Genomic DNA, 22,063 nt, shown 5'->3' on the forward strand with positions numbered 1-22,063 from the left:
GCGATGGCACTATGGCCAATGATCCTGGCGACCCCTTGGACATTTTTTTTGACCCGCTAGCTCGAGGAGTTCCGCCTCCGACCGCCGCTTGTCCGACACCCACGAGAATTTGGCTACGCCCTCCACTTGTCCATCGTTTGCGAGAAAACATGTTGTCCCGTGACACACGATGGCACGCTGAAAGGAAAGCATTTCACCCAGCCGCAGCACCTTTTCCTCCAAGGTCCCAGGCCCTTTGACGGTTATTGATTTGTTGCCGCCTTCATCCCTAGCAATAAAGGTGTCCAGTCCCAGCTCCTCGTCGCTCATCATGGTGTAGCCCACAAGCACCTGAAAGAACCGTCTCGAGTCCGCGTAGACGTCGATGATGCCCGAGCTGTAGGGGCCCGAGCGGTCGAACACCCACGCCTCCATCTTGGTCCCGCAGACGGCGAATGCGTGGACGAACCGCCGGGTAGGCTGGGCGGCAAAGACCTCGCGCACGCAGCGACCCATCTGCAGCAGTGTAGTTTTGGTCCCAATCTTCTCCTTTGGTTTTTTGAGCTCGCCAACAACCAGGATGTCTCTCCAGTCGTGTTTGTTCCGCGAGGGGCTCGCACCGCTAGCTCTCAGAAGGAGGTCGACTTGCCGTTCCGCATTCGAACCGGTAAGATCCGCTTTGCTCACCGTGGTGTAGTAGGTGCCGCGTGATTCCGAGAGAAGGTCTTCTTGAAGACGAAACCACCAGGCAAGGACATCGTCCTGTGTAGGAGGATCAGGAAACTGGGCCCAAATACCGTCGCTGTCTGGGGCCAGTACGCGTCGACAGATGGCATCTGCTTTGTCGCTCCAGTCTTCTCCCTCAAAGTACTTCGCAAAGAAGCCCTCGACGCCTCGAAATGTGCAGCCACGTATCTCCTCGAAGATCCTCGGATTCACCAACTCACGCGTCTGCTCGGAGCCTTTCTGTGATGACGAGGTGGATTTGACTGGCGTGCCGTTAAAGGAAGGGGGGGGGACGCTCGCCGGTGGTGTCGTTTGAGGGATTGTGACAATGAGGTTAAATATAGCTTCCCAGACGTCGATGTTCCATTTTTCGACGCCCTGGGATTCAGTGGGAGGCCTTTGAATAACCAGGTGCACCAGCGGCTGGTAGTCGTCGTACCTGAAGTTTCCTTTTGCCTTTTGGAGGCGCTCGAATAATTGTGCTAGATCACACGCCATATTTCCATCATTTATCCGCGAGGGAAGGCTGTAGGCTGCACCCTCTCCCTGTAAAGTATAGACAAGTTTTGAAATCACATTTTGATAGAGTTGGTCAAGGTTATCAACAGCGCCATCGTAGGAAATTAGACGCGACTCATAGATTTTTTCAGCTTCCTAAAGCACGCCTCGTAAACTATCGACTGAGTCGGTTAGAGGATGGTTCTTGATAATGTCGCCATCTCCCTGTGAAAGTTCCGCCATTTTGACGGTATAAAGGATCCTTAATTTGGTGCGAGGTTAACAAGGAATTGCAAAGAGAAAAAAGCCAGGCTGGTTTGCTAATTTATCACCAAACATTTTATTCGCCAAGCAAACGACTAAGCATGGAGTAACTAATTCCAAGACAACAAGAGGAATATCATCACAAGAAGATATCTTCAAATTAAATTGCTAATATCGGATTAAACCTCGTGAGTCGTCAGTAGTAGCATTAATATTTTATTGGAGGAGGGAAGGGTGTGGTGTATAGTCAGAGGACGAAGTGGTGAGATTTCATCCAACCGAGCTGCGTAACTTAATTTAAATATTTGATTTGTTCTTTCACCAGTTTAGCTAAGAAAGTTTGAAACTGCTCATGTGACTTTATCTCCCTGCCTGAAATATATTGATGTCTGCCAGTCCTTTTTAGATTGAGAAGGAACAATTGCTATGCCGCATGCACTTCTTCACAACTGGCAGCAAGAAAAGGTTGTCCAGCGTCGCTACTGGAGTCTTTTATTTTATAACTTTGCAAATTCTATCAAAACAAAAAAAGTTGAGTGTCAAGCATCATGTCCATTTTATTTGTGACTAAAAGGCGCCTAGATAAATTTCGGAAGGATCGAAAACCAACACTGTTCGAGGAGTGAACGCCTTCCCGTTGTTACAGGAAACCGATATTGGTCTGAAAGCCCAGTACTATTCCTGGCGAAACGACGACCAACATACCTATCATTACGAGAAGCCAGTCGGCGCGAAAGCATGCCGGAAGAGATGCGTTGACACACGCACATTTGGACCTAAAGAATCTAACCAATTTGCGTGTCCCAGGCTGGTGCCACCGCTTTAAAGGAGATTGGGAATACATCAAAACAAAATTGTTTCAGAAAGTGGAATATGATCCGAGTACAAATATGCACTCTCCGCCATACTAGGAATGGGAGTATGAAAATACGGTCAACACATCTGACATTCCTGCCGGCCAAGGACAACTGGAAGGTATTTGAGGGACCTTGATTCTTCTGGAGAGAGCTTAAATGGTCGGTTGGGGTTGATTGATGCACTCATTGAGCAGGCAAATCACACCAATTCTGTTTGGGAGCCTGTTTTCCGGACTATTCCCTGCGCGTCAACGTCGACGTCCACCTGATAATGCTTGACAAAGGTGCGAATATCCGCGTGTTGGAGCATGACATTCTGAAGAGCCTCTGTAACTTCCTCTGTTCATTGTTAGCCTTCCAACATGACTGAAACATGAAGAAAATGGAGGGGTACTTACCACTGTTGTTAAATGCCTTTAGCTCCAGCATAGCGGAAGTTGTACAGATGGGCGACCTCCTCAAAGCCCATGATCTCACTGGCCTGGCGCATCCGGGAACTCATCATGGATGGAGTCATCCTCTTATCCAGGCAAATTTTAAATCCAGTGGATGTTAGCTCTGTCTGGCAAAACACAAACTTATCCAGTAATTCATCCTTCAGTAGCAGCGGCTGCTGTCCCTTGCCATTCAGCACTTTGACACTGTAGAGTTTCTCTGCAGAATCCAACACTGGTCCAGTTGTTGAAATTGACTTGAATCCTCCAATGTGAAAGAGCATAGTCAGCAGGCAGATATGCGGGCTGAGAACCAGAGTTGGGTCAAAGATGATTTCTGGAATCTTAAACTTGTTCCTATCATTCTGTCAGTCAACCAGCCCATGCTGTGAGGATCAGAAACACATACAGTTCCTTATCTCCAAGAAATCTTTTGGTAAACTCTGGTTTTAAGAATATGAACAATTGGGGGTGTCCACCATCTGGAACTCAGATCAGGGTTAACATGATATCTCAATACTGAAGATGAAGGATCACCAAGGGATGGCTGGCAGTGATGACTGCAAGCTGCAAGAAGAAAAGCATTTGAATGCGCTGCCAGCCAGAGACAAATGTCATCTCAGTGATGATGAGGATGACTCAAGTGAACTCAGCAACATCTTCAATATACATGTTCTTCTTTGGCTGTCTGACAAGAGTCAGCTCATTTTCTGTGGTCATCTGTGCAACAATCTGCAAGAGATTAGCAGTGCTTCTGGTTTAGTGACTTGAGGAGAGGGTGCTCACATCTTCCACCTTGACAATTGTATCTTTGTTGAGTCCCAATGCTGTTTTCTGTTTGAGGACAAGATGTCACCACTTCCAAAATGTCTCCAGTGAGCTTTTGCATTTAATGCCCAGACAGTATTGATTATTCTTGCCACAATGGATATCACATCATCAACTGAAGAATGCATACAGGAAGTGAACCATCTCCTCTGAATCAGAGGTCTGCTCCCATTGCCACTCTGTGTTAGTTTTGATGTGCTGACAATGCCTGCCCAGCACCACTGGTGAGCTTATAACACTGTTTAAGGGACAAGTGAGCCACTGCCTACCTCTCCCAGTAATTGCAGGTCTCATCAAGTTTTTCCTGGGTTTTGGGGCTGTACCACTTCTGTCAAAGCTGAGTGATATCAAGGCTCTCTGCTAAAGTCAGGTAGTGTTCAGTGGGAAGTTGACCGTCATCATCATCTTTGTCATGGCTGATGGAGCCACTTTCATACCCACTGTCTGAAATGATGGCATTCAGTGTGGAGAGGGAATCCAAAGCAGCTAAAACATCCATCTTGCTGCTGCTCTGCTTGTCAGATCCAGTCAAACAAGACAGAGACACCATGATCAGAGCAGTCCAAGGAGAGCCAACAGTAGAGAGGGACAGAACAAGTAATGAATGACTTAAGACACTTTCATGAATAGAACTGGCAGGGTAGTGCTGTGAAGGAGGGGAGGAAAGAGAGGTGTAGACAGCATGATGAGAGTGACAGAGACTGGAAGCAGAGAGAACAACATGATCTTGGGGGGGGGAGCCAAAACTGACAGAGTGAAGTGTCAAAAACAGCTCCCCCCCTCCTTCCAAAAGAAGAGCAGAGGGTGAATGTGGGTGAATGAGAGTGCTTGGAAGTGCGCGAATACGCAGCAAGTTCAAAAATCATGGCCATGCGTGGAGGGAAGCGTCGCAGCCGTGGGGATATATTCACGTGATGATCGAGGTTGGGCGGTTGGCAGGAGGCCAAAAGCAGCCGCGAAAACGGCCATTTTCAGCCGCTGGCGAACCGTCGCATCGTTATATGGAGTTAACTATAACTAGTTAGTTTAGTTAGTTAGTATAATACCAAAATTACTAGTTGGTAGCTACGAAATCCAATTACGGTTGCCAAACGTTGTTGTCCCCAACTGACGTCCTGCTGGCGTATTTGCCTTGTACTGACTGACAATGGTACCGCACTCCAACCAATCAGCGCTAAGAATATCCTCAGTTCTGGGCGCGGAGTTGTCGGAAATGACTAAGCAACACATCCCCAAATGCGATCGATCCCTTAAACTAGCCCAATAACTGGCTATTTTACGAGTAGTTTCGCAGCAAAATCTACAACTATCGTCCACGCACAGCCACAAACGTGAACAACATGTCTGCAGCATGCCGCGTAGCCTTGGAAGGGGTACACAGGAGCTGCTGTGTGGAGGCAACATTGTTGAAATCATTTTCAGGGTTGAAGGTTGCCCTTGCTCCGGGTCATGCATGATCTCCAGAGGGGGTGCCAACCTACCAATTGATGGGTCCAACTATTGGAAATTTGGATAGAATTCGCTTGTGGTGGCATGGATGGGCTTCACGGGCAGGATTCACACATTCAAACTAGTTAACTACGCATAGGGTGCTTTGTCACGATTACATGTGGGAGTTCAGTCAGCTTGTTCCGTAATTCCCCCACGGAGAATATAGAACCTACGTTTCTGCTCTGTACGTGGCGGGTGGAAGCTGTTTTTGTCCCGGTTAATTCTCTGAGGTCCATGCCCCTCATCTTGCGCCAACCGCGATCTCATTTCGGCTGGTGGTAGTTACCCCGCCTCTCACTGCAACTTCTGCGTGTGAGAGGATGAACTGGAGACCGACGTCAGACCTGCCCCTGGAGATCACCAAGGGATCAATTATAAACAATTAATTATACATGCATGTTTGATACTGATACGGTTTTAAATAATCTATTAATTGTCACAGCGGTAGCTAGGTAATCGTAGCTGTAGTAGTCAACAACATCGAGTCGATCGCGTTGCATTAAGTAGTAGTTATTGATTGTGCTGTGATTTAAGCAGCGTCATATTATTTAGTTCAAGCACACACCAATCCCAACATCCCACTCCTCTCCCATTCTCCTCTTCCCATTCCCCAATTCCTCTCCTCTCCATTCCCGTATATATCTACTATCTCCGTATCCGTTGTTTCTACCAGCTATCTTAATCAATTTCACTTCTCGGCCGTCAGTGTCACCTTCGTTCCAATACATCCTACCTGCCCCACAGCTTGAAATCTTGGGAAATAACCACACACATCCTACCAGAGCCATCCACCTCTCCAAAATCACCAAACCTCCTTTCAATCTCCATAACAGATCAGTTCTCTGAAAATCTCTCTTCACAATGACAGAGCAGGCAGTGTGAGTGCCCCTATTAGCATCGACTTAATTTCTAATGGTCTACTTCAAATTTCCGTGCTCGATTGCTCTCCCAAGATGGTGCTCGACATCCAGGAAGATAGACAAACGCATACTATATATCCTTAACCTTCCCCTAAATAAACTCCCGCATTGAACTGAAACATTTGATTGCTGACTTCAGTGCTCGCCTGACTGGCATCAATGTCGGTCCGTCCACGCATCCTGCTCCCAGTGGTGATTTCGGCCTCATTGGTTTGGCAGTCATGGGCCAGAACCTCATCCTCAATGCTGCAGATCATGGTTTCACTGTGGTAGCATTCAACCGTACTGTGTCTAAAGTCGACCGTTTCCTAGCAAATGAAGCGAAAGGTGCGCAAAGGAACAAGAATGAGATCTCTCATTTACAAATTTACCAACCCAAACCCAAAAGTATCATATTAACACCCATTTTCCACTAGGCAAATCGATCGTCGGCGCCCACTCCATCGAGGAATTTTGCGCCAAACTCAAGAGACCGCGCAGAATAATGCTTCTAGTTATGGCTGGCAAACCAGTTGACGATTTCATCGAAGCACTCCTCCCCCACCTCGAAGACGGCGACATCATCATCGATGGCGGAAACTCCCACTTCCCAGATTCCAACCGCCGCACTAAGTACCTGGCCACCAAGAAGATACGCTTTGTGGGATCTGGCGTCTCTGGCGGCGAGGAAGGTGCTCGATATGGACCCAGTTTGATGCCTGGTGGAAACGAGGAGGCATGGCCGTATATCAAGGACATTTTCCAGAGCATTGCGGCTAAGAGCGATGGTGAGCCGTGCTGTGACTGGGTCGGAGATGAGGGTGCGGGCCACTATGTGAAGATGGTTCACAATGGCATTGAGTACGGCGATATGCAGCTTATTACAGAAGTACGCATATTGAAAAACCAAACTATTGTTCAACTTCCATTCCGGATACTCTGTGTGACTAAAACAAATTAATGAAATACTTTAGGCCTACGACATCATGAAACGAGGTCTAGGCATGACCGGCGCAGAAATGGGTGACGTCTTCGATAAATGGAACAACGGCGTCCTAGATTCCTTCCTTATCGAAATCACCCGTGACATCCTGCGCTACAACGACGACGACGACGTGCCCATGGTCGAGAAAATCCTCGATGCCGCCGGCCAAAAGGGAACAGGCAAGTGGACTGCGATCAACGCCCTCGATCTGGGTATGCCCGTCACTTTAATCGGGGAGGCTGTCTTCGCTCGCTGCCTCAGCTCTTTGAAAGCGGAGCGTATCCGGGCCAGCGAGGTTCTTCAGGGCCCCACGCCCAACTTCACAGGAAATAGGCAGGAGTTCATTGATAATTTGGAGCAGGCTCTCTATGCGTCTAAGATCATTTCATACGCGCAGGGATTCATGCTGATCCAGAATGTAAGTGTTAAAAAGACATCACCCAACCAAAAAAAAAAAAAAAAATCTCCCACACTGACACACCAACGACCAAAACAGGCCGCCAAAGAATACAGCTGGAAACTCAACAAGCCATCCATCGCCCTAATGTGGCGAGGCGGCTGCATCATCCGCTCCGTCTTCCTCAAAGACATCACAAACGCCTACCGCAACAATCCTGATCTCGAAAACCTGCTCTTCGACAAATTCTTCAACAAGGCGATCCACAACGCCCAGGCAGCCTGGAGAGACGTTGTCAGCAAAGCCGCGCTGTGGGGCATCCCTACTCCAGCCTTCAGTACGGCTCTAAGCTTCTACGATGGATATCGTACACGCGATCTTCCGGCCAACCTCCTCCAGGCGCAGCGGGATTATTTTGGTGCGCACACGTTCCTTATCAAGCCTGAGTGGGCGAATGAGAAGCATCCCGAAGGCCAATATATCCATGTCAATTGGACGGGCCGTGGAGGGAATGTTTCTGCATCTACGTATCAAGCATAGGATGTCGTGTGTTGAAGGAGGAGAAATCTGGAGGAAGAGAGGGAAGGGGGTCCTATCAAGCAAAACAGCAGGGACAGACGGGACAGACGGGAAGTCATATTTATCTGCCGTCACCATCATCATTATCATCATCCATCCGTATTCAGAGGGGCAAGAAAAGAAAAGATTCCACCTGACCCAGATTGTGGACAAAAAGGTATAAAGGGGCAAAGAAGGGATATGGCAAAAAGGAACGGGAAGGGTACGGGAAGGTACAAGAAACATGGCAGAGTGAAGTGGGGTAGGAGTCGTGGGGAGCACCCTTAGGAAAAGCGAATTTGGAATAGTTTTTAATTGCTTGACTAAAAATAAAAATCGAAATTGAAGTTTCATGTTAGAGAGCCATACGCAGCGCTGTAGAGAGTTACCTCGTAGATCTGCGGAAGCTGTTCATCAGCCCAATGAACCAAAAAAAAATCAACCATTATCAATTAAGAAATTAGCCAATTTACATAACGCATTCCACATTCATCTATTCAAACAAAAAACAACCCAAATAGAGAGCCGCTTCAGATGTACCGAAAACTTACACTCCGTATTACCCCGGTCTCAATATCCATTGGGATGCTGCTCACTGACTGCCGCTGACTAATCTGCCAAGCCCATCCGTTTCCCTCGAATTTCAAACCCTCAACTTCAAAAGCTCAGATGAAGTTTCATTCCAAAAACAATCTCCAAGACTTCAACTTCTGCTGCATTCAACAGCAGTGACCAACATCGACACCCATTCTAAGCATTCAATTGCTTCCTTGCTCTGGGCCACATCTGTTCTTGGTCTCTGCATCCCAAGCTCAGGAAGCTGTCTCACCCTATTCTGCTCTAGCGTACCTTGCCCGGTGGCGGAAGAGCCGCTGTGCCTGTGCCGTGACTGACCTGGCCTCACTGCTGCTTGTCCTCTTGATTCATTATTGAAGTTCACATCTTGCTGGACCCTTTTATATCTGTCTCTTCCTTCTCTCGGCCCCTTTCTTTTCTTCTTCTCTCTTTCCATTCTCTCTCCTCTTTTCTTTTACGTTAATATCGCCATCTTCCCACCTTTTCTCCCCTCCCTCTTTTCCTGTCACTCCTTTCTCCATCCCGTTTTAATCTTCGTCGGTTTGGCTGGTTCGGGGTTGCAGTTTCCATTTTTGCCGCCGTGCTGCTTATTTATCCTGCCCAACGAACACATAACCGCCAAATATCAACCAACCACGGCATAGTATTTCCGTCCAGTACACACGCTGCGGTCATCTTCTCGAGGAAGCGTGCACATTAATTCCACATCAGGAAGACGTCTATCCCAAGTTGGCTCTCCATGACCAGCATCAGAAAGCAGTGATATACGGACCCAGATTCTCTCACGCTGACGCCTCGTTCGCGTTGCACCTGTTGCACATACAAACGCATCCGTGTTTGAGCTTCGAGGGTTGTTGCAGTTACACAGTTGCAGTTGAGGGTCTCAGGTCGAACATGGCTGCAGAGAACAAGCGACAGAGCGTTGGTGGCAAGGGCCCCGCCGGTTTGGTTGCGTCCAATCTCGGACCGTCAGGCACTGTCGCGATGGAGATGGCTTTGTGTGGAGCAATTGGTGCCCGGTGGGTTTTACATAGATCTTTCTCCTAGCTTCCCAGCTCTAGCTCGGTGTGTCGTTGGTTTTAGAAGTTTTCCAACTATCGTTCTGTTACTCGATGAGATGCAAGCAAGCTTGAATCGAAGGGCACCGAGCAACGTCTTCCTTCCGTACAAAACCAAAACCAAACCTAAGAAATAGGAACATTTTCCTATCCAATTCCAATGGATTATACTGACATGAAGCTATTTCATCAATAGTATACGCGTCACTACTGCTTCCCCAGCATCCGTTACGCATGAAGGAACCCTCTTCACAGCATGCCCCATCACCAATCTTATCGCAATCAACACCTCCCCTCCACCGCCAACCCCAATGACCTCAGGCACCCCCGCCCTTTCCCATCCCAGTGACTACCACATAATCCCTATCTCCCGTATCCAGAACTTTCAACTCCTTTCCGTAGCCCCACATTCCTCCTCCTCCTCCTCCTCAAGTCCCGTCGAACAGCTACAGGGCCCATCGTTCACCAACGCGTACCCATCCATCTACCCACTCGACATCCGCGCACTGAAGCATCGCGAGGCCACCGCTGTTGCGAAGCTACATGAGCGCGAACAGCGACGCGGGAAGGGCGTTAGCAAGGAAGCGCAAGACCTGTTCGATGCGTTTAGCAGGACGATGCCTGCCCGCTGGGAAGGTACGAGCATTGTCGTGGCGGATACCGTCGTAATTTCCAAGCCGTATCAGATAGACAATTGTCGTTCCCTAACCCATGATGATGGTGGGGTGAGCGCAGCTTTGACAAGAGTCAGGAAAGTTGTAAGTGTCAAATATTTCTCTCTGATCCAAAAATCCTTGGCCCTTTCTGTTCTTGTTGATACGAAAAATTAAATGCACGTGCTTGCCATGACACAACCTTACTAATATATTCCGTCTTGAACACTGTTTAGCTTGAAATGGAACGCAAGAAGATTGAGCTCCGCAGCGCTAGTGCCGCAATAGCCAACTCGACCCATTTTTCCCACCAGTCTCGCAATAGCAATAATGCCAATAGTGTTACTAATAATGCCAATTCGAATGCGAATAACGGCTCCGTTTCAACCCCAAAGGATCGCGATCGAGATGCAAGAGCCTCGGCCGTCGCCGTCCCCATTGCCAATACCGTAACCCGCTCTTCACCACCTGGAGCTGCTGCTGCTGCTGCTGCTGCTGCTCCTGCTACTGCTGCTGTTGCTGCTGCTGTCGCCAACCAGAGGAAAGGTGGTTAGTTTTAATAATATACATCCACCTATATCTAGTAACACAAAGGGAGCAACAAGCAGGGAATTTTAAGTTGTTCATTACTACCATACATTTGTTTGCATTGTTGCTTCATGAGGATACGCGATTTGAGCATCAGCACCCAAGTCAGATTTCTTGAGCATGATGGCGTTGTTGGTGTGGCATGGAAGCATTGGTATTAGTCTTTTGTTTTCTCTTTTCCCTTTATCTAGCTTTTAATATACATGGCATGGCGTAGATGTTTTGGGTTCACAGTTTACGTGCGAGCGGTGTGGATTGATATATATATATATATATATATATATATATATATTACGGGGGCAAGGGAAAGGGAATTTGTACCTGCTTTGAGGGGTAAGAGTTAAAGTTGCAGAGGGGGAAGGAGTGGCCGAGAAGGGGTTGGGAGGTTGGGTGGGGAAGGAAGGAAGGAATGGGGGGAAGGAAGGAGACCAGGACGGGGTTTACAGCGGTTAGGGGGGATTTGAGAACACATCACATTCCCGCCCAACCGGAAGGCTGGCTTATGGCTGTGTTTGACACTTGGTAGCCTGTCAAAGAGCTGGTGACGGAGTTGAGATGGGTGAAAGCAACGGACGGAGAAGCGGTAGACGACCCACTCTGTGAATGGATTGAACAGGCGCGTAAACGGAGAGAGTCTGTAAGATTGAGCAAGTTTTTAAGTGTCAACGTACTCTTCATCTCTCTACTTATTATTGCCTTGATTGAATCGAGCAGCGTTTGCTTTAAACATAGATCGTATTTGCACTTGCACCAACGGCAATTGTGAAATCTGTGACTTGAAGTGTTTTTTAGGACCTTCAAACGGAAAATTTAAGATTTCAGGATGACATCTATTTCTAACGGTACCTTTTTGAATTAGATGCTTGCTTCTTGATAACAAATATACTTTGGAAAGAAAGAAAAGAAGAGAGAAAGGAATGGAATGGAAATAAAACAAAACAAAATAAAAATATATAACGTGAAACTGCTTACAATATCTAGGGACACTTTTTTGACATGACGTGAAAATTTAAGAGAGCAGGTGAAGTGAACTCCACAGCCTCTTGGATGAATCGAACGTCCAAATGGATTTCCACATCCGTAAGGGATGAACGGTCGAATGGTTCTAGATATCTATATATGCCTAGGTTTATCAATTCCAAATTCAGGCAGCAGGTTGTACGCTTGGTAAGGCAGGGTATTGGTAAAGATAAGGGTAAACCCAGAAAGCAAAGCCAAAGTTTTATATGAAAAAGAAGAGACCCACCAGAAAACGAGGGAAGATAGAAAAGAAACATAAGAAAATGAACCATGAGCTATGCAAAATCGAATATTATATGGACAATATATAAAATTCTCTAATAGGCGGGGTGGCATGGGTAATCAAGAGAAAGGCAAAAAACCGAGTCAAACAGTTAACGTAAAAGGAAGTGGGATGATGGAAGATTCGCGAAGGTCAAAAGCTAAGATAGACTTGATGCGCGCGTATGGACAAGAAGTCAACAGCGACAACAGCAACAACACACCATCTATTACCGCGTTGACCGTAGAGTGAGTAAAGGGTGGATATACAGAACATTTTCGAAAGTAAATCATAAGGAAACAAGGGCATCATCACCTTGGAATATCCCTATACTCCAACACTCCATGCCCTGGAAAATGGGTAGGAAACAAGAAACTAAAGGGCACACACACACACACACACACACACACATCCATCAAGCCTCCCAACAATCAACAGGCCAAAAACAAGACAACAGTGGGGGGAATAAAAAAGGAAAAGAAAAAGATAAAAAATAAAAAATAAATAAAAAATAAAAAATAAAAATAAAAAATAAACCAGGCCCAATATACGAAGAGAAGGAAATGGGGGAAAGAATGTTAAACCCGGTCGTGAAATCAATCCTGACTAATCTTATCCGGGGTCGTCGTCTTTAGCAGCGGCATGATCGGTGAAGCAGATATCCCCTTCCCACTCGCGCTTCTCTGCAGAGCAACAAGCCCCAATCCAATCGCTGGAGGCGGTATCACACGAGCAGATGGTGCCTGGTCACCGGGTTTACCATGCGTAGCACTGGAACCGCCAGTGGGAGTGTTGCGGAGCAGAGAGTGGAGGGACGGGTCGGCTCCTCCTGCTGGGGAAGAAGAGGTGCCAGGACCAGGCACCCTGGCGCGGACGGATAGGTAGCCACGATCTTCACCGCTACCGCTTGGAGTTATCACTGTGTTTTCATCACTGTCGTTAGTGGTGGAAACTGGTGTTTCTATGGGGCTGTATGTACCATCTCTAATCGTTGTGGAGGTGTTGAGGGAAGGGCCGAAGCGGGTGGCCAGGCTGGGCAGTGTGGCATTACTATTACTATTACTATGGGCATTATCGCTACCACTTTGGGGCAGGTTACTTCTCGTGGCGGAGGGCAATATTGCTTCTTCTTCGTCGTCGTCGTCGGGGTCCCTGGAGATCTTATTGGTGTTCTCTGCAACGTCGAGACAGGCCTCCTGTCGCATCTTTGTGACTTTCATGTAATTGTAGGACGCGATGGTCCCAATGGTGATGATGAGGCCTGAGACGTTGATTGGAGTCAACGGATCGTGGAAAACGATACCGGCAGCACTGATGGTGACGACTTCTTTGAAGATACCGCAGATACTTAGGGTAACGACAGAGGAGCGCTTGAGGAGCGCGAATTCCGATGCGATCATGCAAAACGCTAGACATCCCGGGAAGATGAGGATGCCAATGCCACGTAGGACACCGTTTGAGGTTAGCAAGCGGATGCCGTGGAAGATATTGAGGGGTCCTTCCACGGAAACAGAAAGTATTATTAGGCTGATGAACATTATCGGGGTCAGAAGGAAGAGGGTGGAAAAGGGGTTTGAGGTGGCGGGATGGAGGAGGAGGAGGATCTGGGTGAGCCCCCATCTAAAGCCGGAGAAGAAAGCAGAGGCAATGACGAGGCTAAAGCCGAGAGCGTTGAATGCTGTTTCTCCAGCTACCATCATAACTACGCCGATGGTCATGGTAAATATGATGAGGATGAGTTTGAGGGACATGGTCTCTAGGCGGAAGAAGAATGCAAAGAGGAGGACGAAAACGAGGGAGGAAGATTTGCACATGGTTAGGAATGTGAGGGTAATGAATTTGAGAGACATATTCCCCAATCCCACGTCAAGAGAGGTTGCAACGCCGCAGGGTATTAGTTTGGAAAGATAGAAATGTCTTGATACGACTGGCTGTGGCGGCTCTCCGGTTATCGCCGTGTAGGAGGCTGCAGTAGGGTCATGCGGTCGCAGCGAAGGGAAAAAGTAGAGGACAACTGAGGAGAGGGTAAACTGCACCACCATATGTAGACTAGTGGTGAAAAGGGGAAATTTGAAATCGAGATGATCGGGTGAAAACATCCATTTATTATACTGTAACAATCAATACAAGTCAGCTGAGGGGAGAGAGAGAGAGAGAGAGAGAGAAGAAAAGAGCTGTTAAGCAAGCCCTGGGGAATCCATACAATTGATATTGACAACGAGAAGATATACCACAATCCAATCAGAATAGCATTCATGCCCAGCCTTTTCAAGACGGCTATATCCGCCATCCGGCGGTCATCCTTGGAGATCTTAACATTAACGATCCTGGCATCTAGCTCCCGGCGATGTCGCTTTCGCAGCTTCCATCTCCGTCTGCGCTCCTTGGCTGTCAATCCGGTCTCTTCGTCGTCATTGAAATCGTCATCTGATGCAAGAAAGTTCATTTTCAGCACCTGGCTCTCAGCAAAGGACGAGCGGCGGAAGGAGTCGGAGAGACAGTCGGTTCCCGGCTCCTTATCCTCTTCTTCCTCCTCTTGTTCTTGTTCTTCTTCCTCCTCTTGTTCTTCTTCTTCTTCTTCTTCTTCTTGTTGTTGTTGTTGTTGTTGTCGTCGTCGTTGTTGTTGTTGCTGCCGCCACAGCTGTTCCCCCGCTTCCTCACTGCACCGATCCTGATCCTCGTCTCTGGCTTTACCCTCGTGCTTCTCGTTGTTGTTTGCAGTGGTCAGGTGATCGTCACTGCAGGTACCAGGAGCACTGGGATCGTGAGGGACAAGGGGTGAAAGGGCTGAGCCGCTCTGGACAGCTGTGAGGGAGGTTCTGCGGAGGGATTTGGAGCCGCTAGATCTCTCGTTCATGCTATGATATTATGGCAGAATGACTCAGGAAGGGTTTGCCGTTGATCCTACATTCATGGATTGAGGTGAGCTGATGAGTAATACCCCCGAGGAGGAACCTCTTCAACCGTGGCCCTTGGTGGATATGAAATGGGAAAGGAGAGAAGAAGGACTGGTTATGATGCTTGCGACGGAGTCCGCTAGGCTTTACTAAATAGCAGCATCGATAGCCTGATTTAACGTCAAACTCTGCTTGGCAGCAATCAGACGAACTAGCACAAACTAAATCAGGATTTTTCCTCAGCATGCAAGTCGCGTGGACCCAGAATTCGAGGGCGAGGGCATCCGGGCTCTCTATTCCTCAGCCGGAGAGATGCAAATGTATCTTTATTGGTAAGTACGTGGATGTTGAAGATGACAATGGAAGATGAACAGAGGGAGGCTTGTTCAAATGGTTTGATCCAGTTTATCCAAGCCCTCGCCATAAATGAATTGGTAAGTGTGTAAGAGCGAAGCTAATTATATTCTCTCTAACTATAAAATGAGAGTTTCTTTTTAACAGAGCAGTTAACGCAATGAAGCGATCAAGAGCCAGCCGCTGGTCGGGAAGGCCAGCGTGGGAAAGTTATATGGGAAGTATGAGCGGGGGCCAAAATGGGACTTGGCGTGGCCCGCTCTGGGCAAATGGTAAATCCTCACCAATGTTGAACATGTTTCATATCCTGCTGCACCCTCGATCAACGCCCATACACCGGATGTTGATTTCGCTCAGACTGGATTCGATATCCAGGCTGGTTACACAAGAAATTGGCCTGCTTCTCAGAGCATAGCATGGGTGGTATCCGTATCGCTCTAGATTCTCGGGGCTCCATCAAAGTCAGGTACACACATGTCTCGCGTAAGAGGACAGAAGAAAAGCTACGTGTTTTCATATGGAAGTCCGTTCTAACCCCTTGGGATCAACCACCTTTAAAACATGGGTCGTTTCGCCAAACCTCAGGATGGACGGCAACCCAATATTGCATTAGCCGTAGAAGCTCCATTTGTCCGAGTCAAACGACCTTAAGAGGGGTCCAGTGAAATATTTATGGACGATTATATCAATTATGTCCATTGCCAATTTCAGATCATATCGATCCCAACTCGAATATCCCGAAAACTTGTTTATGAAAACAAGCCGTCAATCGCGGCGTGTGAAATTAATATTTCCCTCCAGTCCTTAGGCAAGGCACAAACATCCCCCTCAGCCAAACCTCGTCTCCTTATCCCTGATTGGAAGCTCCTTTCCTAAAAACACCCGTACATATAAGCAATTGGTTGACGAGATATATATATATATATCGGGGGCAGAGGAATGTAGTCTTACCGGTAGTGCTTTTATACTGGCCGCGGATAAAGTCCGAGATCTTCTCATCCTTGGCCTGTTCGAGCGCGCTCTCGTTGTTCTGCGGACCCTGACCCAGTATGTGTTCCTGAACGAAATCGATGCCTGAATATTCGCAAAATGACACAACCAGAGATTAGATAAGCGGTTTCTGCCGAGGAAGAAGAGGGAATGCAATCTAACTCTATGAAATATAAAAGAAAAGGATAATGTAAATATATGTACATACCTTTGTCAAGCATATCTTCATTTTTCTCGCTCTCTTTGCCACCACCCGCAGCGGTGTTCATCCTATCTCCAATGCCTGAGAAGAATCCCCCACCCTCTTTCTTGTCTGATAATGATTCCTTTGGCGGCTGCTGCTGCTGCTGCTCCCTGCCGGTAAACTTGTTGACAAAATCCATTGCTCTCTCTTGCGTGGTGGTCCCGTCTTGATTTAAGGTTGAGTTGTTGAGTTTTGTGTGATGGAAGTTCAGAGCCGTAGATGTAGATGGCGTCTAAGGGTGAATATATCAATTACGTATGAGCGGGGGATGCTCGAGTTATAATTCAAAAGAACATTCGGAGCTAATTGTAAGAAAAGAAGGTGGGGTAGATCCAGCTACGTTTTGTCTTTCTCGGACTCCATACAATGAACTAGTTATTTGCCTCCTGGACATTATTATCCGAGGAGATGGAGTCATTCATCATTATCAGCCCATCCTTCAATGATAATGTTCAATCCACCAAACGTCACCAAGGGCGAAAACAAAAGTTGGCAGAGAGAAACAAAAATTTGCGCAGCTGCCAGCTCCAATGCTTCCCGCTGTGCGACCGCGGGCCGAACATGCACACCAACGATCGAGCAGCATTAATGTGGCTAGGAAACAAACTTAAATTTGCCACCATGAGATCCCGCCGGCCACAAAATAAAAAAAAATGTAATGGAACCAAAATTGTGCCTCTTTTTTGTATGGAATCGATCAACCATCCCGGGGGAATATTGCACCCTCTTTTCCCCCCACCCCGCCAAGTAATAGATGTGTCTTACCACATTACACAGAAAAACCAGCTTGACTGACATGAGATGTAAGTTGAGTTTAAGTTAAGACATGTTGTATTTATTTATTTATTTATTTATTTATTTATTATTTTTGACATAAAGTGGAATTCAACGCTCTGGTTATTTAATGAGATGGATATCTCCATAATAATTCTTTCTCAATCACATGCAGCAAAATGACTTTAATAGAACTGATTATTATTTCAGTTCACTATGATCATTCCTTTCATACTTCAACATGCATTGATGAAAGGGGAAAAGCAATGTACAGAGATACTTTTGACTAAATTAGCCTTTTTTTCTGTATTTTTGAGATAATTTTGTTGCTCAGCATATAAACTGCCAACGTGGTCATAAACTTTCCCGATAAAAGAATTTTCAATTAAACGGTCTCTGTGGCGCAATTGGTTAGCGCGTTCGACTGTTAATCGAGAGGTTGGAAGTTCGAGCCTTCCCAGGGACGAAGTCATTGATTGTTTTTCTAATTTTAGGGTTTTTTTTTCTATCTTTGGTTGGGGTCTTACTTTGCGTTGTGGTTACTCCGTAGTTGGATACGCTACTACAGCTTCGGTATTTTCTGGGAACTTCTGGTTTGGAGACTTGGTATATCTTCGGCTTTAAGATACCTCCTCTAACAGGGTTTAACTTTTCTTTAGCAGCAAGGGACCCGAAAAAATTTCATTTTATCCAAGAACCTAGCTAGTGGCTATTCTCCGGCGCATTATTCCCGATACAAGTGGATACCGTCAATCCTCGTCCTGGCCATTTTGTGCGGAGTTAAGGTATCGCTTATTAGAACTGACAGTAGAGCCCAGGACGAAGGGGAAAAAGTAAAAGGAAACCCGTCCTTGGGAAGGCTCGAACTTCCAACCTCTCGATCAACAGTCGAACGCGCTAACCAATTGCGTCACAGGGACCTTACTGGCGAAGTTTTTTTTGGGCGCAAAAAAGGGCTTCTTTCTGAGGATGCACAACGGCGCTACTAAGACAAATAGCTGTGGGAAGAAACCTTGGAGAAAATTTTGGGACTCGACAGGCACTCGAGACAACAGTTGATATACATCAGAACTCCTCCAAGCCTGCAACATCTCCTCAAAAGAGAGGGCTCTTGTATATAGAAGCGTTCTTGTCAATTTTCATTGTGTAAAAGACGAAAGCTATGGCTCCATTTGCCTCCAAAAAAAGACGTCGCGAACCCGTCAATGTGGACGTCAAGCTTGTAGAAATCTACGAAGACCTGGCCAACGAGAATGACGAGATTAGATTAAAGGCGGCTCAAGATCTAGTGTCTCGATTCACTCCCGATCAGAATCCTATGGATGAGCAAATCGAAAAAAATCTACAGCGGCTCTTTCGTGGCCTCTGTAGCGGCCGAAAGGCCGCTCGAATCGGGTTCTCAATTGCGTTGACGGAGACGCTGGCTCAAGTTTTCTCACCATCTAGAGATCTGTCATCGTCGAATTTAGATGTTTCGAAAACAATTGGAATTTGGGAAACGCAATCGAATCCTGGGGGTTCTGTATCCGGACAGGTGCGGAATCGCTTTACTTCCCTTTCAATGTTCTTCAGAAAATCAATAACCCCTTGCTCACCTGCATGATAGGAGGAGAGAGATCACTATTTTGGTCGAATTTTTGGAGCGGAGGCTATCATCAAGTCCTCCGTGCTATTCCAGCCTCAAACTCCATTCGAAGAATGGAGTAAGATTCTTTCCATGCTATTCGATTTGGCCAAAAAGAAACCATGGCTACGCGAAGAGTGTGGTTGGATAATTTTCTGCTCTTTACGAGACATTCAGACTCACAAATTTGATGTTAAATATGTTGAGGCTGCGTTAGACTCCCTTTGCCAGAACGGCCTCGCCAAATCACCAGAAGGGGTTGCTATATGGACGGTGGCGAAAGATCTCTTTCCAGCGATGAAATTCCCTGAAGGGGTATGGAAACACGGCAGTCCTCTTGACGTTCGAGAAAAAGCAACACTTGCGAAAATAATGAAAGAAACGTCAGAGTCGGAGCCAGAACCTGGGAAGGAGAATGGTGTAGCGAAAAATTCCGGCGTCTGGAATCCAAAATTACATTTCACGTGGGATGTTGTTCTTCAGAAGCTGTATGCACAATTGCCAGAGCTGAATGGATCTCTAAATGATAAGAATTCAAAAGACACACAGGCCAGTTTCATGGACTTTTGGACTGAGGTCATTGACAGTGAGTTCAACCCTATATGTTGCATGTATCATGTACTCTAACATTGAATAGATGGATTATTTGCTGCAGCATCCTCTGAAGAACGAAAGTATTGGGGATTTCTTCTTCTTGCGAAGGTTATGAACGAAGCACCCGCACATCTTGCTGCATTGGTCTTCACAAAAAACCTCATGCGATCCTTCATGAACCAGCTGGCTGTTGAAGATCGCTATCTACACCGCATAGCCACGAAAGCGCTGAAGTCAATCCAAGCACGCGTGGGAAAGGAGCCAGATTTTATTGTGCCTGCTCTCGAGGGACTAATGGGTCCCACAGGAGCAGTTAACTTTGATCAAATTACCAAGACTAAAACCATTGAAAAGATGATATCTGCCATCACTGCTAATTCTTTGAAAGATGTCGTTCCCCTTTTTGAACACATGATCACTAGACCCGGCATGCATGATGCAAAAGCTGCTGCGTCGACTCGACAACAACTTGCCAGTCATTTGCTTTCGGTTGTGAAAACACAGGCGTCCGCCATTAATAATACTGCCGCGTCTGACGAGCTACAGGCGTCAGTTGAGAGTGTTTTGCTCCTTCTGGCTCGTTTTGCCTATTTTGTGCCTGACAAGAACAGCAAGCTCAAACACACCATACCGGAGCCCCCAATCACCGAAGCTACCCAGGAATATTTTCGTAATAGGATAATGTCCTGCCTAAATGTTGTCATCAGCGGCCGCAAAAATTCGGTGGCTGTTCCTTATAGTGTCGTCCGAAAGATTCATGAAATGGACGCATCAGGGGACTGGGGAAAATTTGTCATAGAAATGGGTAAAGACATCAATGAATCTGTTGCCTCAGCGTTCAAAACACTGAAGAAATTGACACGCAAGGTAGAATACATCCTCAATGCTCCCTCTTTTTTTTTTTTTTTTTTTTTTTGATATTTGAGACTTATTTTCTGACCTGGAACAGGAAGAAAACAATGAGAAGAAGGGTCCTAGCATCCAAGCGTTTAAGCTTTTGTATTCAATGACCATATTGCTAGTGTACAATGGAGATGCTGATGCAGTCTCCATGCTGGATGAGCTCAACTTCTGTTACTCGAAATTCTTGAGCCACAAATCAGATCGTGACGAAGCGGAAGAGGCGTCAGATGCGCTGGTGGAAATCCTACTTAGTTTCGCGTCAAAACAATCGAAGTTGTTCCGTCGGACAAGTGAACATGTATTTGGAACATTTGCTGATCAGGTCACAGCGACTGGGCTTCAATCCTTGATTGATGTATGCCTAGCCAATACTTTAATTTAAACATGCGATATACTGACATTTACTTAACAGGTGCTGGAAGCAAAGGACACCTTGGCAGGCCAAGAGGAGATGTTCGAAACCCAAGAAACTGGCAGTGATGTTGAAATGGTGGATGCTGAAGACCCCGAAGAAGATGACGATGATGATGGCGATGTTGAGGAGATCAGCCAGGCCTCGTCCGGAGAAGAGGACGACGAATCCGAAGATGAGACAGAAAATCACGATTCTGAAGAAGCAGATGATGGCGAACTGGAAGCTTTTGAAGCCAAACTCGCTCAAGCACTAGGGACTCATCGAGCTGACAAGGTTCTGAACCCTGCCTCATCTGATTTAGATGACGCTTCCATGAATGACGATGAAATGGAAGCCATCGACGGTCAAATAGCAAACGTCTTCCGCGCACGCAAGCAAGCCCATAGCAAAAAGCAAGAGAAAAAGGACGCAAGGGAGACCATGCTCAATTTCAAAACCCGCGTGCTCGACCTGCTGGAGATATACGTTAAGAAATGCCATTCAAGAATCCTTGCACTCGACCTTCTCATGCCGCTTTTGCAGCTCAGTCGCAAATCAAAAGTCAAACAGATTGCCACTCGCGCTAGAAATGTGCTAAGGGAATATGCAAAACAGTGCAAGAAAACGGTCGACATCCCCACCATCAAATCCGCGGAGCCTGTCTGGGAGCTGCTGAAAGCCGTGCACCAGGAAGCTACTCATAGTGCGCCTGCTGGTCATGCGTCATCGTGTAGTCAGGCAAGTTTGCTGCTTGTGAAAATTCTCGTAGCGCATGATAAGAGCTGCTTGCCGGATATTGTAGATGTCTATGGCGATACACGCAAAAAACAGCTTACGAGCAAGAAGTGCCATGTGCAGCCGTCGTTCTTTTCGGATTGGAATAATTGGTGTGTTTCCGCGAGTAAGCATATGAAGGAGTAGCTGGTTGATCGGTCGTAATGGATTCTAGAGCAGAGGGACGAATCTTTGACAAAATTTCTCTTTTGTCCCTACTTCTATAACTACCTCATTTATCTCTTTTTGATGGCCACCCACTGTGCATCCTTCCATATCGTCCTTTTCATACTTTCATCTTCGATATCAAAATAGACTTCCGCCTTGTTTCGCGTCCTTTCTCCCTACCGTATAATTCTAATTGAAAGAGTTTCACCGATTCTGCCTGTACTGTATCCTGAATATCCCTTAACAACGCACGATTTCGCACATCGCAACAATC

At 46.7% G+C, this 22,063-nt stretch overlaps 7 protein-coding genes and 2 non-coding genes across 9 annotated transcripts; 4 read left to right on the plus strand and 5 right to left on the minus strand.

The window, feature by feature from the left end:
* Window positions 1-9: 9 nt before the first annotated feature.
* PADG_11638 (uncharacterized protein) lies at window positions 10-1,446 on the minus strand (the record flags this gene model as incomplete). The annotated part of the gene is made up of 2 exons (XM_010761572.1): window positions 10-1,251; window positions 1,369-1,446. The coding sequence occupies 2 exons, from the start codon at window positions 1,444-1,446 to the stop codon at window positions 10-12; spliced, it is 1,320 nt and encodes a 439-aa protein (XP_010759874.1).
* Window positions 1,447-2,523: 1,077 nt separating this feature from the next.
* Window positions 2,524-4,816, minus strand: PADG_03650 (uncharacterized protein; the record flags this gene model as incomplete). The annotated part of the gene is made up of 6 exons (XM_010760829.1): window positions 2,524-2,663; window positions 2,802-3,115; window positions 3,168-3,246; window positions 3,980-4,312; window positions 4,498-4,597; window positions 4,733-4,816. The coding sequence occupies 6 exons, from the start codon at window positions 4,814-4,816 to the stop codon at window positions 2,524-2,526; spliced, it is 1,050 nt and encodes a 349-aa protein (XP_010759131.1).
* A 1,122-nt stretch (window positions 4,817-5,938) lies between these two features.
* Window positions 5,939-7,898, plus strand: PADG_03651 (6-phosphogluconate dehydrogenase, decarboxylating 1; the record flags this gene model as incomplete). Its single annotated transcript, XM_010760830.1, has 5 exons — window positions 5,939-5,955; window positions 6,137-6,324; window positions 6,414-6,865; window positions 6,951-7,379; window positions 7,458-7,898. 5 exons carry the CDS (start codon window positions 5,939-5,941, stop codon window positions 7,896-7,898), a joined length of 1,527 nt encoding a protein of 508 aa, XP_010759132.1.
* Window positions 7,899-9,386: 1,488 nt separating this feature from the next.
* PADG_03652 (uncharacterized protein) lies at window positions 9,387-10,757 on the plus strand (the record flags this gene model as incomplete). The annotated part of the gene is made up of 3 exons (XM_010761237.1): window positions 9,387-9,511; window positions 9,747-10,308; window positions 10,440-10,757. The coding sequence occupies 3 exons, from the start codon at window positions 9,387-9,389 to the stop codon at window positions 10,755-10,757; spliced, it is 1,005 nt and encodes a 334-aa protein (XP_010759539.1).
* Window positions 10,758-12,669: 1,912 nt separating this feature from the next.
* On the minus strand, window positions 12,670-14,930 carry PADG_03653 (uncharacterized protein; the record flags this gene model as incomplete). Its single annotated transcript, XM_010761238.1, has 2 exons — window positions 12,670-14,184; window positions 14,277-14,930. The coding sequence occupies 2 exons, from the start codon at window positions 14,928-14,930 to the stop codon at window positions 12,670-12,672; spliced, it is 2,169 nt and encodes a 722-aa protein (XP_010759540.1).
* Window positions 14,931-16,152: 1,222 nt separating this feature from the next.
* On the minus strand, window positions 16,153-16,697 carry PADG_03654 (uncharacterized protein; the record flags this gene model as incomplete). Its single annotated transcript, XM_010761239.1, has 3 exons — window positions 16,153-16,196; window positions 16,276-16,398; window positions 16,523-16,697. The coding sequence occupies 3 exons, from the start codon at window positions 16,695-16,697 to the stop codon at window positions 16,153-16,155; spliced, it is 342 nt and encodes a 113-aa protein (XP_010759541.1).
* Window positions 16,698-17,724: 1,027 nt separating this feature from the next.
* PADG_11639 lies at window positions 17,725-17,798 on the plus strand. Its single transcript has one exon. It is a non-coding gene; the product is annotated as a tRNA-Asn (tRNA).
* Window positions 17,799-18,178: 380 nt separating this feature from the next.
* Window positions 18,179-18,252, minus strand: PADG_11640. Its single transcript has one exon. It is a non-coding gene; the product is annotated as a tRNA-Asn (tRNA).
* Window positions 18,253-18,494: 242 nt separating this feature from the next.
* Window positions 18,495-21,768, plus strand: PADG_03655 (DNA-directed DNA polymerase; the record flags this gene model as incomplete). The annotated part of the gene is made up of 5 exons (XM_010761240.1): window positions 18,495-18,866; window positions 18,939-19,542; window positions 19,594-20,417; window positions 20,500-20,808; window positions 20,866-21,768. The coding sequence occupies 5 exons, from the start codon at window positions 18,495-18,497 to the stop codon at window positions 21,766-21,768; spliced, it is 3,012 nt and encodes a 1,003-aa protein (XP_010759542.1).
* Between the last annotated feature and the right edge of the window lie 295 nt (window positions 21,769-22,063).

This window comes from Paracoccidioides brasiliensis (assembly GCF_000150735.1).
Source record: "Paracoccidioides brasiliensis Pb18 unplaced genomic scaffold supercont2.4, whole genome shotgun sequence".
Lineage (NCBI taxonomy): Eukaryota > Fungi > Ascomycota > Eurotiomycetes > Onygenales > Ajellomycetaceae > Paracoccidioides > Paracoccidioides brasiliensis.